Source organism: Dipodomys merriami, unplaced genomic scaffold, assembly GCF_024711535.1.
Source record: "Dipodomys merriami isolate MVZ:Mamm:240054 unplaced genomic scaffold, mDipMer1.0.p SCAF_34, whole genome shotgun sequence".
Lineage (NCBI taxonomy): Eukaryota > Metazoa > Chordata > Mammalia > Rodentia > Heteromyidae > Dipodomys > Dipodomys merriami.
The window spans coordinates 863,657-880,000 of NW_027204937.1; the positions used below are offsets into that span (position 1 = coordinate 863,657).

Below are 16,344 nucleotides of genomic sequence, written 5' to 3' on the forward strand. Positions count from 1 at the left end.
CTGAGATGTGACTGCATCTCTGTGTCATCTCAGATTGTAAGATCCAGTTCCTGTAGACTTGAACTGAGAATCCAGGCTATCCCTCTTTGTGGAGGCCTAGGTGGGGTTGGGATGCAGGGCACAGAAGGAAGAGGGGGAGGCCAGAGAGGGATCCAGGCTAAGTTTAGAGTGCTGGGAGGAGATGGGTGGGTAGTGAGGACTCCTCCATGAGACTGAGCGGAGTCACTCACAGTCACATCGAGAGGCACCCTGAGGGGACGGTGACAACTCAAGGTGAGAGACAGAGACCTGAGGGCAGGACTCGTGTCCAGTTCCATTAGAATTTGGGACTTTATTTCGACACCCGCCCACTGGCTCCTTGGGCAAGGGCCATCTGACAGAGTGTGGAGGGCAGGATGAGACTGAAACCGCATGCTCCAGGCCTGCGGGTGTGTGTGGAAGGGGGTGGGCTCCACTAGTATTTAATCAGATGGGACCGTCCTGGGTTCCAGGTGTATAGCCCTCGGCACCTAGGTCTCTTTCCCCCGACTGGGAGACACTGGGCTGCAGGCGGGCCCCACACCGTGAGCCAGACAGCCCGGCTGCCCTGTGTGGCCGTGTGCTTGTCCCTTCACGGGTCCTGGATCTGGGCGTCAGTGCCAGGTGCACATCTGTCCTCCTGCCTGATGGGCACCGACGGCTCTGGGAGGCTGCGGTGGCTGCTGCGGGCCCTGCCGCTGGTCCTGCTGCTGCTGCTGAGCCCTGCGAAGTCCAGAGCCCACGAGCAGCTGGACAGAGACAGGGAGAGCTTGGGGCTCACCCCACCATTGGAGAACCAGCATGAGCCCAGAACCACCATACACCGGAGCTCTGAGGTGGGGAGAAGGGGGGGGTACTGAGGAGCCTCGTGGATGTCATTACTTTTCTGTCCTCAGTTTCCCCAGTGTAAGGGAAAATCTAAAACGAAGATACTAGAGAGCCTTTTCTTCATTTGGCCACTTGCTTAGCGCGGTGCGGGAACTGTAGGCACCAGATGGGGAGATAGGTTAGCAGAATCTGCCAGGACTGGCAGCAGTGCATGGCTGTACCTGGAGGCAGAGGGTCGGGGGAACGGTGGGGTGGGGCTAGGGCTTGTAGTGCACTCAGACCGCCTGCCTGAGGTCTGGCTGCAGTCCCAAGGTGGCCAGTGTCGGCTCCAGCAGCAGGCATGGTGTAAGCAGGTACTGGTGATGTGTCTGGCTGCTCAGAGGGGATGAAGGGGAAAGGAGACTGGTTGATCACAGCTTGCAAGGCCACAGAGAGATGGGTTGTCACAGTCAGGCAGCTGCTGTCTCCTCCTAGCCACACCTGACTTGCTCAGCCTCTGGGATGGAGTGGAGACACCCAAGGGGCCTGTGCTGGGCCACAGGCTGCCAGGCCCTTGATCTGCTTCAGAGCACTTTTTGCCTTAATCCCTGGGTCTTTTTCCACCTTTCTAGGGATCTTGTCGGGCTGTGGTGTGGATAATAAGCCATGAGCTCAGCAGGGTGCACTCCAGTCATCCCAGTGTTAGGAAGGCTGAGGCAGGACGACTGTGATTTTGAGGCCAGCCTGGCTTTAAAGTGAGACAGTGTCTCAAAAACTTAATTAAAATAAGTAGATAGATCATAACGAGGGCATTTCCAGTCATCACTACACATCTTCAGTCGCCCCCCCCCCATATCTATTGTACAAGGCTGAGTGTCCTATCCTAAGAGGTGCACGAGCAGAGGCTGGACAGCCACCGGGACCAGGTAGCAGAGGGTGTTCATCCCTGTGGGAGTTTGTTCAAGGAAGTTCCTCAGGTCCACATGTTCATCCCATGAGCACTTTTGTGGAGTCAGATTTAGAATGCATGTGTGAAGTGTGTTGGGATTGGAACTGAGGGCATCGCCCTTGCTAGGCAGACATCCACCACTGAGCATCCCTCCAGCCCCTTGGTGCTCTCAATGTCTTATTAGCATACATGAGTTGTCTAAAGGGGTTTCATTGTGGGATTTACATACATGCATAGGATGTGCTTGGATCCAATCTACTGCCTCTATCTTGTTCTGGCTATTTCTCCTTTAAGGTCAGTGGAGCTGGGATGGTAGGTGCCCACTACCATGTCTACCTATTGGCTGAGATGGGCCCATTAGGAGCTGTTGGACTGGGACAGGGTAGAGCAGGTACCTTATGGAGTACACAGGAGTCCCTTCACTTATAGAGAGGCCACACTGGCCCAGAATGAGGACTTCTTTGTGTTTTATAAGTAGAAAATCATTTCAACCTATCCTTCCATTACAGTAATGAGAAACCACGGCTCACAGAGCCTCTTCTCTCCCTGTGGAAGCGGCCTTGCTCTGATTCCCTGGACGTGGTGTGATGTGGATAGAGCAGTCTCTGGAATACAGAGACTCTGAGGCACAGGATGGTTAAGTGGCTTGCTCCTGGCCAATAACTGTTGGGAGTGGTAGGGCTCAGATCCATAATTTCCTGGCTCTGAAGTCTGTGTGACATCTTGGGCTGCTTCTGGTGGGAAAAAATGGAGATGTGTTAGACTGGGAAGGAGTTTGGGTCACTGGGCTGACGGGTAGCCTCCAATTTCCCTAGGAAATGGATGGCTTGTTTAGAAGTGTGTGGATCTGTTTGTGGGTGATGTCACTGTGTGTGTTGTGGAGAGGTTTAAGCCTCACCGAGTCAGCTGGTATCTGTAGTCTCTCTATGTCACTGGTCTTTTGGGCTCTAAGTTAATCTGTAGAAAGGAACGGGGTATTTCTTTTGATGTCCTCATGCTCCTTTTCCTCCCTTGTGGCCAGAGTGCCTGGAAGGTGCCCAACACCTACTTGGTGATGTTCAAGGAATCTGAGAGACAGCAGATGGAGAGTATTGTCCACAACCTTCAGAGCAAGGCTACCAGGCGGAGCTTGAAGTTCAAAGTGCTGCACGTCTTCAAAGACCTCTTTCCTGGCATCCTGATGAAATCTGACAAAGTGAGCACACTGGATCTGGTGAGTCCCTGCTCAGGCATGCATTTCTCTCTGCTGGGGAAAGGCCTCACTCACCATCTGGTGGACACTCAGGAGACAGCAGACACTTACTGGGTACTGGTGCATCTCTAGTTCAGTGATGCCAGTAATGCCAGCCTCCTCAAGCAGCTTCTTTGTTAACCTGGCCAATTACCCTAATAGTACTTTGTCCATTCACTCTCATCAAAGGAGGGATCTCAGTGCAGAGGGAGCACATGGTCTCAGAGGGTAGAGCTTGACCCCCAGCTTCTGGCTCACCTGGCCATTGTCTTTGTGTTGGTACATTGCAGCCTGTGCCCTCAGCTAAGGTGACAGAAAGGTTAGGGAGAACCCAGGAGGGTGTGCAAGTGGGGTATGCTCCAGAGCAGAGAGAGGGATGAACACACACCCCCCCCCCCACACACACACAAACACACACACACTATGCCCACAATTCCTGCTGGTGTCTTGTCGCTACCGCCTCGACCATCAAGGAAGTCGCGACACCGGACTCTTCTCTTCGCAGTTTATTCAGGACCTTTTTGTAATCTTCTGACCCCAAACCCCGGGGAGAATTCCCCACAGCCTTAAGTACCCGCTGGGTAGCCAACCCTGATACGCCACGTGGGAACCACCAATAGGTTCAGGTGCGCGGAAGCAAGCCAGATTCTTTGCCTTAGCCATATCAGGAGTTGTTTACCACAGAGAGCACTCGCCATCGGGAAGGCAGAGGGCGGAAGCTGGCACCATCTTCCAGGTGCGGCCTCTAGCAGCTCTCTACAGTTCCCCCTTTTTTGTTTAAAGAACACAGATGAGAACAGAGGTCTGATCCCTGTTGTGTAATTGCAAGGACTGCATACAAGCCTTCTCCCAGAGGGCTCCTTCTCTAGGGATGACTCAGCCTGTCCATTGATTCGTTTTTCACAAGGACGGGAAAAGGCGAATCGAACCCGTGTGCAATCAAACATGCTCTCCTCGAGGGCAAAACTCATGCCTCTCGACTGCAGTACTTTGGCTTTGCAATCTGTGTTCATTGTTTTAGGGTGGCTAGCCACACTTAGGGGGACTGACCTGCTCCAATGACTGTAAAGGCTTGGATAATCATGGCTGCACTGCGACGCTGAGAACCTCTAATTTGGCAAATGCACCACAGACATACCAAGGAGGCTAACACCAGGAGGACTATCAGGGCTCTAAACCCGCCCCCTCCTTGAGATGAATCATAGCAGCGGAGATCCATGAAGATAACCCCTCCGCCAATCCGGCATCCTCTCGGGTCGAGTTCACCATGACGATGGCAACCCTGAGCTGTTCCATCAGGCTGTCGAACTCCCCAGTTCAATTACCTAAAAGATAACTAGACAACTGTTTAGACAAATTTGCAGCGTTTTTTTAATAGGTTTTTTTCCTGGGCCTGAACTCTGGGCCTGGGCACTGTCCCTCAGCTCTTCAGCTCAAGGCTAGCGCTCTACCACTTGAGTCACAGCATCACTTCTGGCTTTTTTCATTTCTTTTTGCTTATGTGGTGCTGAGGAATCGAACCCAGGGCCTCATGCATGCAAGGCAAATGCTCTACCACTGAGCCACTTCCCAGCCCCTTTCTCCTGGGTTAATTGCACCACAGCAGCAGCTAATCCAGCATTAGTTAGTGGTCCGCCCAGCTCTCTGCAAACTTTCATCCATGCTTCTAGTCCCCTATTCTTATATGGGGTTATGGTGGCTCTGCATTCCTTAGTGCACTGCTCGTAAACAAGCTGTTTAATTAATGGCATGGCTGCGTCTGGGTCACCAAAAATTCTGCCAGCGGCCTCGACCATACGAGCAACAAAGTCCGAAAACGGCTCCATAGAGCCCTGCAGGATTTTGGTGAGATTGCCACTCACCTCGCCTTTATTTGGTAAGGCCTTCCATGCCTTTATGCCAATTTTATTGATTTGTTCATAAACTTGAACCGGGTAGCCTATCTGCTGATTGGCGAATCTCCCCTGTCCAAGCAGCATATCTCTGTCCCAAGCTGGGTTTCCCCCAGCCTGATTGGCCGCAGCCTCTTCACTAGCAAATTCAATCAAAAAGGCCTTCCAATCTAAATACTGACCTGGGCTCAAACAAGCTCGTGCAAGCCCACTCCAATCACCGGGTGTCATGCAGTGTCTGTTTAGGGCCTCCACCTGGGCTACAGTAAAGGAGGCTGTGATTCCGTATGTCCGCACAGACTCAGCTAAAGATTTTATAACCTTAAAATCTAAGGGTTCATGATACCGCTGTCCCTGTGGATCCTGAAATATTGGACAGGCTAGATGTAACTCGGCTCTGACCGCTTTCCACACGCCTGGGCTGAAAGAACAGCCGGGGCTGCCACTTCCAGGGTCCTCCGCATAGAGCAGAGGGGCCGAAGGTGTGGGGCGGTGCACGGAGGGCGTGCATTCGTCTTTATCTGGGTCCTCTCTCTCCTTCCCTTTCCTCCTCTTTCTTATCTTTGTTTTTTCTATTTGTTCTATGAGTGATTGTAGTTCCTCTGAGTCTGTAGACTCAGAGGTCTCTAGTTCGGCAAAATCAGGGTATAACCGCCCCCCTGCTCTCCTCCTTTTCGCTGTCTGCCCATTCCGATCTTTCTTCCTGCAGCATTTCTAGGGCGGCCTGACCATTCTCTACCGCCTCACTGCAACGCTGGTCCTCGAGACAGCCTCTTATCAGTTTCCATATTGGTCTCACTCCGCTCTTAAGCGTTCCTTGTTCAGAGGCAAAATCTAGGTCCCTCCCTAGTTTCTCCCAAGAGGCCACCGTGAGGCTTCCGGAGACAGCGAACCACGGGGCAACGATGTCACATTCATTCAAAAATCTCTCTAAAGTACTCTTTTTTATTTTTAACTTTTTTGAGTGCAGTAGCTCATTGAGAGCCAAAAAAATTGGGTGTGAAGAAGAAGCGCCCATGTTTTAAACATTTAAAGCTGGTAAACAAACTTTTACTTTCACTTTTGGCTACTCTACTGACTAGCCCCGGGTTCTTGCTCTCTCTTTATCTACCCAGAGGAGCAAAAATCCCCCCGCTCTTGTGGCGGATTCCCCTTTTACCTGGGAACTTACTCCCCGCTCTTGTGGCGGATTCCCCTTTTACCTGGGGACTTACTCCCCACTCTTGTGGCGGATTCCCCTTTTACCTGGGGACTTACCCCCGCTTTTGTCGCGGATTCCCCTTTTAACTGGGGACTTACCGGTGCACCACCCTGACCGCAGAGAGTTCTGAGTCCTCGTTGGGGTTATGGCTGAGTCCCCGTACGGGCCACCACGTGTCGCTACCGCCTCGACCAGCAAGGAAGACGCGACACCGGACTCTTCTCTTCGCAGTTTATTCAGGACCTTTTTGTAATCTTCTGACTCCAAACCCCGGGGAGAATTCCCCACAGCCTTAAGTACCCGCTGGGTAGCCAACCCTGATACGCCACGTGGGAACCACCAATAGGTTCAGGTGCGCGGAAGCAAGCCAGATTCTTTGCCTTAGCCATATCAGGAGTTGTTTACCACAGAGAGCACTCGCCATCGGGAAGGCGGAGGGCGGAAGCTGGCACCATCTTCCAGGTGCGGCCTCTGGCAGCTCTCTACAGTGTCTCTACCCTCTCCCATATCCTCGAACTTCTGCATTGGCTTAGAACCCAGTTGTCACCATTAGGGTTCATGACACTGTGGTCTAAAGAAGCAAATACAGGGGAAGGGAGTGAACACCCAGGATGGCCAGTGCTGACATCCTGATGTGCACATGGAGTCCTGGTCCAAGGGACTTCCCCCACTGTCCAGCCTGCCTAAAACTGGCACTGGATGGCTCCCAGATGAGATGTGCAAGCTGAATCCTTCCTGCCACTCATGTGGGCTCAGCTACCAGTTGTGGGGGCAATGGTCCCAGCTTCCTCCACTCCCAAGCCTAGGAGAGCAGTGAGGACCCTGGTTTGTCTTCAGGTCCATGGGAGGGGGACTGTGGGTGGGCCATGCTGGGGGCACTGGTGGGATCAGGTGCGGCAAGTGCTGGGTGCTGTTGGTTAAGTGACTCATGAAATTGAGATCCTGTGTCCTTGGCATCCGCAGATCCTGAATCTGAGGCGGGTGAAGTTCATCGAGGAGGATTCCTTTGCCTTTGCACAGAGCCTCCTGTTGACCCCGCATCGGATTATCCGTCACCAGAACCAGATTCGGAGCATCCTGTGGAACCTGCGGCGGATTTCTCCTGAGTGGAACCAGTCTCATAGCTTCAACCACAGCAGTAAGACCACAGCTGCCATGGCCCACATCTCCTCCCTGTCCTGGCACCTGGCCCCCTGCCTGTTTTCTCTCTGTCCTCTCCAAACCCCACTTGGGACTGCGCCCCCTGCTGGTACTCAGCATACAAGATTCTTATTGTACCTGAATTTTGTAAAATTTGGGGCCTTGAACTCAGGGCCTGGGTGATGTCCCTTCATTTTTTTTCAGCTCAAAAGTAGTGCTCTACCACGTGAGTCACACCTCTACTTCCAACTTTTTGCTGGTTAATTAGAGATAACAACCTCACAGACTTTTCTGTAGGGTAGGTTTTGAACTGCCACCCTCAGATTTCAGCTTCCTGAGTAACTAGGATTACAGGCCTGAGCCACTGGTGCCTGAACAACCACCTTCATAATTCCTTCTCTCATCTTCTCTCCTGCAGGCCACTCTTGCCAGAGGAGGAGGCTGGATTGACTGTGACTTACAGTCTCTAATCTCTATAGCTTTCAGTCCTCAAAATAAGACCAGATCTCCAGAGCTTCCCCCATCTAGGTCTCTAGTCTCCCCCGGCCTCCAAGCCTCTCTGCCCACATTTCCTTCTGCCTGTGCAGAGAGAGGCAGAGGGGGAGACCAGGAAAATAACTGTATGGGGGGTGGGTGTGACTTCCCAATGACACTGAGCTGGGGAATGCAGTAAGGGCACCTGCTTGGGAGAGGATCAGAGGTTCTGACTGGACCCTTGAGTGTTAGACAAGCCTGACACAGATGCTTGGAAACGACTTTGCTAGATAATTGGAGATGGAGTCTAGAGGACTTGTCTGCCCAGGCTGGCTTCACACCTTTAATGTCCTAGATCTCACCTTCCCAAGTAGACAAGAGGCTTGAGACACTGATGCCCAACTTTATTCATTTTTTTCCTCCTTTACAGTCATGTAGTATACACTCAGGTCCTCCTGCTTGGGAGGCAGGTCCTTTACCAGTTGACCATTTACATAGTAGTTATTTTCAGATAAGTTCTCATGTTTATGCGAGAAATATGAGACCTATGCCACAATCCTCCTTGGTTTGGTTGCTGAGTAACTGCTAGCTATCGGTTGAGATGAGGTCTTGTGAAATGTTTGCTTGGGGTGGCTTTGTACCTTGATGCACTGGTCTAAGACTCACAAATAGCAGGTATTATTGATGTGAGCCACTATGCCGAGCCTTCCCTTCCTTCTTGTGTGAGTCCACTTTGAATTGAATTTAGGGCCACTGGTTCATCCTGGATGATCTTTTACTGGAAAGATCTCTTATCCAGAAAAGGTCTGGTGGTGGTACTGGAATTGGAATCCAGGGCCTCACATTTATGAGGTTACCACTGAGCTACACCTCTAGCCTCCAGATAGGTCTAAAAGGATCTGTTCTGGGGCCACTAGTGACCACCTCTCCTGCAGGTTTGGAGTAGACAGTCTCTTTCCTCTTCCCTACGGATGCCCATGATGACCTTGTCCCTCCCTGGAGGAGTGGGGCACAGGGCTAGAGTCTTCTAGAGTCTTCTCAAGGACTTGGCTAGAAGAGGCCATTTAGAAGCTGTTGGGCTGGGACAGGATAGGGGAAGTTCCATATGGTCAGCTATAATGTAGGCTAGGAGTATCAGTGCTGTCCTTCATTAAGAGAGAGACCAAGAGTACAGGTGACCAGCCTGTTTGTTATCCTCAAACCTAAACCTTGTAAGAGAATGGAGATTAGAGGACGAGGTTCTTTGGAGATGGGTAGAACTTGGAGTGAGGTGGCTCTAAATCACGGAAAGCCAGCAACCACCAGAGAAAAGAGGACAAGGTCATGGAGGCTTGTTATTCAGAATCTTCATAGGGAGTGTGGCATGGCTGATCATTTTACCTTGAATTTCTGGTTTCACTAACTGTAGTTCGAGTTGGTCAGCAGGAAAACCATAGAGCTTGTGCTGCTGTAATCCTGCCTCAAGAGAACCAGTAATAAGAGCAGGTCACTGAGGCCCTGCCTCCTGGCTGCTCCCAGCCAATGACAGAGCTCAAGGTGGAGCTGGGCCATTTGAGTTGATAACAAGACCCAGGCAGCATGCTATTGGTGAGTTTCCTGATTCTCTCGAATTGGCCACCTACATTGTTTTGGACAGTTTCCTATCTCTTTTTTTTATTGTGAAAATCCTGTACAGAGGAGTTACAATTACATGGGCAAGATAATGAGTACATTTCTTATCAAGCATTATAGCTTCCTCCTTTGTTTCCCCTTCACATGCCTTCCCATATTTCCCCATCCCATGCCCCACCCAATCCTCCCCATCTCATCAAAGTTGTAAAGTTCGTTTTCAATATAATGGCTTGTACATCTCTTGTCTCACTGGCCTGGTCAGTAAAATATTCCCAATAGGAGGTAGTGGGAGGACTTTTCGAAGATTAAGTTCATGTACAGTCCTTGAAACAGTGTGCATAATTGGTAAGCAGAGCATGCCACCATTGATACAAATGACCACCCATAACATCATCCTTCCGGTTCTCCTTTTCCTCATCTAGTACAAATGTCATTGTGGGAAGAGAGGGACAAACCCGTGGAGGTGTATCTCTTGGGCACTCGCATCCAACCCAATCACCTGGAAATTAAGGGCAGGATCAACATCTCTGACTTGGAGAGAGGGCCTGAGGAGGAGTGGCAGAGCACCAGTGCGCCCAGGACACAGGTGAGCCATCCTTCCCCAGCCCATCCCAGAGGAAGATGAGGACCACCAGACCTGGAGCACCATGGCCACCCTCCCCAGCCTTCACCGTCCATCCCCAGTCCTCAGCTGTAGGCAGGGAGGGTGGGCATTGCAGTCCATCCGGGGTCTGTTGGGAAATCATGGGGTAGATGGCTTTCTCATCTGGTCTTTGTTTTGGTGGAGCAGGAGGTTAATTGTGTAGGCCATGGTACCCACTTGGCAGCTCTGGTCAGCGGTCGGATTGTTGGCGTGGCCAAGGACATCAAGATACACAGCCTGCGTGTGCTCAACTGCCAAGGGAAGGGCACCGTCAGCGGCATCGTCATGGGTGAGTGGCAGCTCCCATTCTGTTGTCTTTCCATCTGGCCGTGGGGGCAAGGGCTTCAGCCAGGGAGGAGCAATGTCTCCAGACCCAAGAGGGCATGGTAGCCTCTGCCACAGCGTACCAGTGGAGGAGCAGCAGAACCCTCAAGTTTGCCAGTGCAGGTGGAGAGACTGAGGGCTCAAGGGAGCAGAGACCCAGCCCAAGTGAGCCCCTGTTCCATGCTCCTTCTCCATTCCATGTGCTCTGTGCTTGCAGAATTCTGTGTCATTTGTCATGTGGGCTTAGATCTCCACAGACCCAGAGGAGACAGAAAGAAATCCAGTTTCCCCTCCAATCATGGTGGGGCTTATTTCTCCCTACTTTGGCTCCATATGTCACCTTGGCTGAGCAGATTGGTGGAGGAACCGGCAACCCATTGTCCAGACTATCCCAGTTTCTTCATCCACTGCATGGAGAGGAGAGGTGGGGCCCGGGTCTGAGAATTCCTGCTGAGAGCCAGGCCTGTCGTGGCCATGGACAGGGAACAAGGAGGGAGCTCTGCACAGAGCTGTAGTGGCCAAAGGCTGAGCCAAGGGCTCTGGACGCCACTCCTGGTGCTGGCAGTTGACATCCATTAACAGTTAGTGAAACCAGCTAGAGAGGGCGACTTGTCCAGGCTCACAGAGAAGAACCTGGCTCACAGAGAAGATACTGGGTGGAGGCTGACTCACTTTCCCCAAGAGCCCATGCCCCTGGTCAGATGCTCTACTGCATGTAGTCCAGAGGTACACACTGCCCCAAATCTTATTCACAGAGGCTCCAGCTTTGTGTTCCATTGCAGGCAGGGATCAAGAGACCCTGGCTCATCACAGTGACCCCTGTGCCTGTCTAATGCCTCTGCTGATTGACCTTGGCCTTGACCTTTGATTCCAAAAGGTGATGAGTGGAGGGAAGGCTTTGATGCTGGGCCTGGCACAGGGAAGAGCAGCCCCTCTTTGGAGTCTAAGTCATGGCATCACCCGGCCAGAGCAGGGCTCACACAGAGGAGCTGTCACCTCCACCACAATCAGCAGTTCCTCTGTGCACAGTGACTGAAATGAGGTGTGACTGAGCACAGAGCTTTGCACAGCGCAGCGGTCTAATAACTACAGCTGTGACTGTGCTTGTCACCCCCACTGCCATGCCCACTCCCCCTCCCTCCTCAGCAGCTGTCCTCTAGGCATGTGGCAGTAAGATTCCAACTCCTCCCTTGGCCACCGAGGACCAGATCCAAGAGTGGTTGAGGGGCCAGTGTAGTGACACTAGTGTGTTGCCAGGAGCTAAGTATATAGGGTTGTTTGCTGCAGGTGCCTGCCCTAGGCAGGTTTAGACCCCAGGACTCCAGGTCATGCTGGATGGCCAGAGGCAGATCATAGTTGGGAGCGAGCCCCATTTCCCTAGGATGGCAGCCAGCTGCCCTTGGAACCCTGGAGACCTCCAGAGTACCTGTGCCTGTTTTATAATGGGGTTGACAGCTGGCAGCAGGCAGCAAGGACAGGCTCAGGTTTCTGTGGGTGGGATGCTCTAAGAGACACTGGAGCCAGGCCTAGAGTGTGGTGAGTGATCGTGAAGTCTGCCTTCATTCTCAGAACATCAAGCTTCCATCTCAAGACCTGTGTCCTGGAAAAGTGTAAGGACAGGTTGTTGTGAGCATCTTTTAAACCAGTCATCTAGAGAGGCGAGCAGGGGAAGTTCTGGGGACTGGCCAGTTTGCAGCTGCAGTCGTGATTAATGACTCCCATGTGTACACATGGGAAATGTGTGTTTGTGTGTGTGTGTGTGTGTATTTCTGTGTGTGTGTGTGTGTGTGTGGTCGTGTGTGTGTGTGTGTGTGTGTGGTCGTGTGTGTGTGTGTGTGTGTGTGTGTGTGTGTGTGTGTGTGTGTGTGTGTGTGGTCAAGATCTGAGGACTGACTCTTGCCATCTGGTGGTTGAGCCTCCAATCTGCAGGAGAGGCCAGGCAGGCTAGAAATGCCTGTAGGTTTTTTTTGGGTCCAGTTGTGGGGCCTGAACTCTGGGCCTGGGTGCTGTCTGTCAGCTCTTCAGCTCAAGGCTAGTGCTCTACCACTGGAGCCACAGTGCCACTTCCGGCTTTTTAAATATCTTTTTGTTTATGTGGTGCTGGGAAATCAAGCTGAGGGCCTCAGGCATGTAAGACAAGCGCTCTACCACTGAGCCACCTTCCCAGCCCCAGAAATACCTGCAGTCTTGAGTCAGAAGGTTGTGTGCAGGCAGAATTCCTGCTTCCTTTGAGCCATCATGTGATTGAGCCATCACAGTGAGCAAGGCTCACTACATTAACAGAAGTCATTAAAACAAAAAAGAATAATGGATATAAATGTTAACCATGTCGTGTGTGTGTGTGTTGTGTGTGTGTGTGTGTGTGTGTGTGTGTGTACACACATTAAGATGCATTTCACATAACAGGATCATGGAGTTGTCAATAATGAGCATCACTGCTGTTTTGGAGGGAAGGGTTTGGAGGAAGGAAGTGTGTCCGCTCCAGACAGTCATATGGCTCTGTTCTCTCAGGCTTGGAGTTTCTTTGGAAAAAGCTGGTCTCCAATCCCTCCAAGCGCATGGTAGTGCTGCTGCCCCTGGTGAGTGGGTACAGTCAGAGCATCAATGATGCCTGCAAGCGCCTGGCAAGGGCTGGAGCAGTGCTGGTGGCCGCTGCGGGCAACTTTCAGAGCAATGCCTGTGCCTACTCTCCAGCGTCGTCTCCTGAAGTAGGTGCCAGCAGGGCTTCCTGCTCATGTCCTGCGTTGCAGGTTGTCAGAGGCCCAGCCTCCACCCCCAGTGTGACAAGGGTTGGGGCGAGTCCTGCCCTTCCTGTAAACCACATCCCTACATTAACCCCCGCCCCCACATGGAATCCTCCTCCTGTGGCATGCCTCCCCTCCTGATTGACATTTGCAGATCCCATGCCTTGTGTGGGGCTTGTCTGGCAGTACCAGGAGGAGGACACCTGTCCCACTTCCCCGATTTCTGGGCCCTGAAATGTGGGGAAGCTGCTTCACTCTCCCTCTTCCCCTGAGACTGGCCCAACAGGCCTACAGAGATGCTGAACTTAAAACCACCTGTACCCAGCCTGGCTGATTAGGGGTTGCCCCACAGCACGCTGCCTTCTTGAAGACAACATTATATGTTTAGTATTTGTCTTCCTATTATGTACATTAAGCATGGGGAGCACTGTCTATATCCTGTGGAAGTCCCAGAACAGGATTGGGTATCAGCTGTGCTCATGAGCCAGATTTTTCTCAGAAGGGCTTAAACAGGTACTATAGGAGTCGATCCATGTGCCCATGAAGCCTCTTCCTCTACTCTTTGCCACATTCCAGGTCATCACTGTTGGGGCTGTCGATTCCCAGGACCAGCCTTTCACCCAGGGACCTCTGGGGACCAACTATGGATCCTGTGTGGACATCTTTGCTCCTGGGAAAAGCATTGTCAGTGCTGACAAAGACTGTACCATTTGTTATGTAAGAAAGAGTGGGACCGCACAGGCCGCTGCCCATGTGGCTGGTGAGTCATTACACTACTGTCCTGGCCACCAGGATTCCAGTGGCCCCTTTGGCCAGATCCTCCATATGCCAGGCTCTGCGCAGGAGGACCAAATGGGCAGACCTGATGGTGATGGTGCACTTTGCATCGCTGGGGTTTGGAGGGTAAACAGGAGTTCATCTGGTGAACAAAATGGCCAGTATGAAGGCCTGGAGGTAATAGGACAAGCTTTCACTAAGCAAGGGATTGCAGGTGGCTTCATTTTGGGAAGAGCACATGATGTGCGCATGTGTGTGCATTTGTGTGCTAAAAGGAGTTCCCAGCGAGGACGGCAGGCCAGGCCATCACCTTGTCTGACCTCTCCCTCCTCCATCAGGCATTGCAGCCCTGATGCTCACTGCCCAGCCAAACCTCACTGTGGCTGAGCTGAGGCAGAGGCTGATCCACTACTCTATCAGAAATGCTATCAATGACACCTTGTTCCCCGAGGAGGAGCGATTCAAGACCCCCAACCTGGTGGCTGCACTGCCCCCAAGCACCCAGGACACAGGTGAGCAGGGCAGGTGGGTAGGCAGAGGCCAACCTGGGGTGTGAGAGGCCCATGAGATGGTGACAGTCCCCAACCTGGTTGACAGAAGGACTGTCCTCCTCAGATAGGACTCCAGGCTCCAGGGCATTGTTGTAACTCTATAGTTTTACCTCAAAGTTTCATGTGGTATCTTAGTTTCTCCCCCTCACCTCGGGTTGAAGCTTTTTCTGGAGTCTCCCAAGAGCCTCCTTATCCTGTTCTTGTTGCAGGTGGACAGCTGTTCTGCAGGACTGTGTGGTCAGAACCCTGGGACTTCAGGCTGACACACGCTGCTGAGGCTCACTGTGACCCGGAGGAGGAGCTGCTGGGCTGCTCCAGTTTCTCCCAGAGTGGGAAGAGGCAGGGCGAGCATGTGGGGGTGAGCTGCACACTCTGTGCCCAATCTTCTGCCCTCTAGATTCCAATTCCTGTCTCGACTTCAAAGGCCTGGGCATGTCCAGGTGCTCCTGGGCGACTCAGGACAGACAGCACCCTCATGGGCACAGGAGGGAAAGGACAGCGGTGGATTTGGCTCTCTGCCTTGCCTAAAGCCATCTCTATGCTGGGTGTTTTTGTCTCATGCCTGTTGTTCTAATGTCTGAGGAGGCTTAGCTCTGAGGATCGTGGTTCAAAAACCAGCCCAGTCAGGAAATGTCATGTGGTTCTTATCTCCAATTATGCGTGAAGGGGAGTTGCAGCTCTGCTGGTAGAATGCCAGGCTTGAATAATAAACCTGAAGGACAGCACCTAGGCCCTGAGTTCAAGTCCCAGTACTGACACACCCCTTCCTTCTCCTTGCCAACCAAGAACATCCACAACCAGGACCCTCAGGTTGGGATGACAGAGGCTCTGTGAGCTGAGAACTTCAAAGTTGCAGAAGTAGCTGATGGAGTTTCCAGACCCTAGGTGGCCCTGGGAAGGGTAGGGGGCCATGAAGGCGAGGTGGGTGTACATTTCTGTGCAGAAGTCAATGTTAGGGAGGTTTCTCAGGCGAGGCCTGGTGCGTCAGGGAGCCCACAGGCCCTGTGCTGTTGTCTCAGGTCACCTTGTCTCCACTTGGAAGCCATTGTCAGTGTTGGGAAGATTTATCTGAGCTGCACATGGCAGCAGAGCCGGCCTGGGCCCAACCAGTGCTGAGGATTCAGGAACCAGAACTTGCAGACTGGGTCCCGCTCAGACCAGGTTCCCCAGTCCGCAAACCTCTTCACAACAAGTTCCCATTCCTCTCTTGGACTCTCAGATCCTAGGAAACAGACGCGTTTGCCTGGCATTTGGAGATAGTCAGGTTTCTGCGGTGGCCAGATGCTGCCTGCTCCCCCGAGCCAACTGCAGCGTCCACACAGCTGCTCCAGCCTTGGTGGGGCTGAAGACCTACACCCACTGCCCGGATCCTGACCAAGTCCTCACAGGTAGGGGCTGGTCCCGCCAGGGTGAATCAGAGGCACTGCCTCCTGCTGGTCCCCATGAGTGTGAGCAGCAGATTTAGGAGCCTCAGGAGTCATAGCTAAGCCAGATGTGCAACTTGCATGCCATGTGGCCTTGGGTAGGTTCACCTCTCTCTCTGTTTACCTCTCTCTTCCTCCCCTGCCTCAGTGGCAGCGATGAGAGGGATGGCAGATGGGCTCCGGCTTGGGCACTGGGAGCTGTTTACCAGCTGTGTGGTGGGGAGCCATAGTTCAGGCCTGTCAGAAGTGGGGCACAGCTCAGGTTGATTCCAACTGCCACTCAGTAGCTGGCAAGTTCCTTCTCAGCCTTGAGCCCTAGTGTCCTCATCGTGAATGCTCAGCTCTAATCCTGGACAGTATGTTTTCTGGTGGCCAAGGTTATCAGCTATCATTCTGAAGTCCTTTCTTTGGGCTAAGGACCTTCTGTCAAAACTTGCCCAGGAAAGTGTCTGTAAGTCATGGGTGAGGCCTGCGCTGAGGAGCTAGGCACTGTGGATCTTGGGCTACAGCCATGCTCGGAAGGTGCTTGGTACCAGGTGGGGCTTAAGGGGCTCTAGG

At 52.5% G+C, this 16,344-nt stretch overlaps 1 protein-coding gene across 1 annotated transcript in view; it reads left to right on the forward strand.

Moving 5' to 3' along the window:
* The first annotated feature begins 665 nt into the window (after positions 1-665).
* LOC138803512 (proprotein convertase subtilisin/kexin type 9-like) overlaps positions 666-16,344 on the forward strand; it is an 18,912-nt gene continuing 3,233 nt past the window's right edge. Inside the window, exons 1-10 of the mRNA XM_069987621.1 lie at positions 666-854; positions 2,796-2,987; positions 7,062-7,236; positions 9,746-9,909; positions 10,114-10,255; positions 12,802-12,998; positions 13,611-13,794; positions 14,150-14,323; positions 14,572-14,720; positions 15,582-15,750. Of these exons, the coding sequence (XP_069843722.1) occupies positions 666-854; positions 2,796-2,987; positions 7,062-7,236; positions 9,746-9,909; positions 10,114-10,255; positions 12,802-12,998; positions 13,611-13,794; positions 14,150-14,323; positions 14,572-14,720; positions 15,582-15,750 (1,735 nt within the window). The remainder of the gene's footprint in view (positions 855-2,795; positions 2,988-7,061; positions 7,237-9,745; positions 9,910-10,113; positions 10,256-12,801; positions 12,999-13,610; positions 13,795-14,149; positions 14,324-14,571; positions 14,721-15,581; positions 15,751-16,344) is intronic.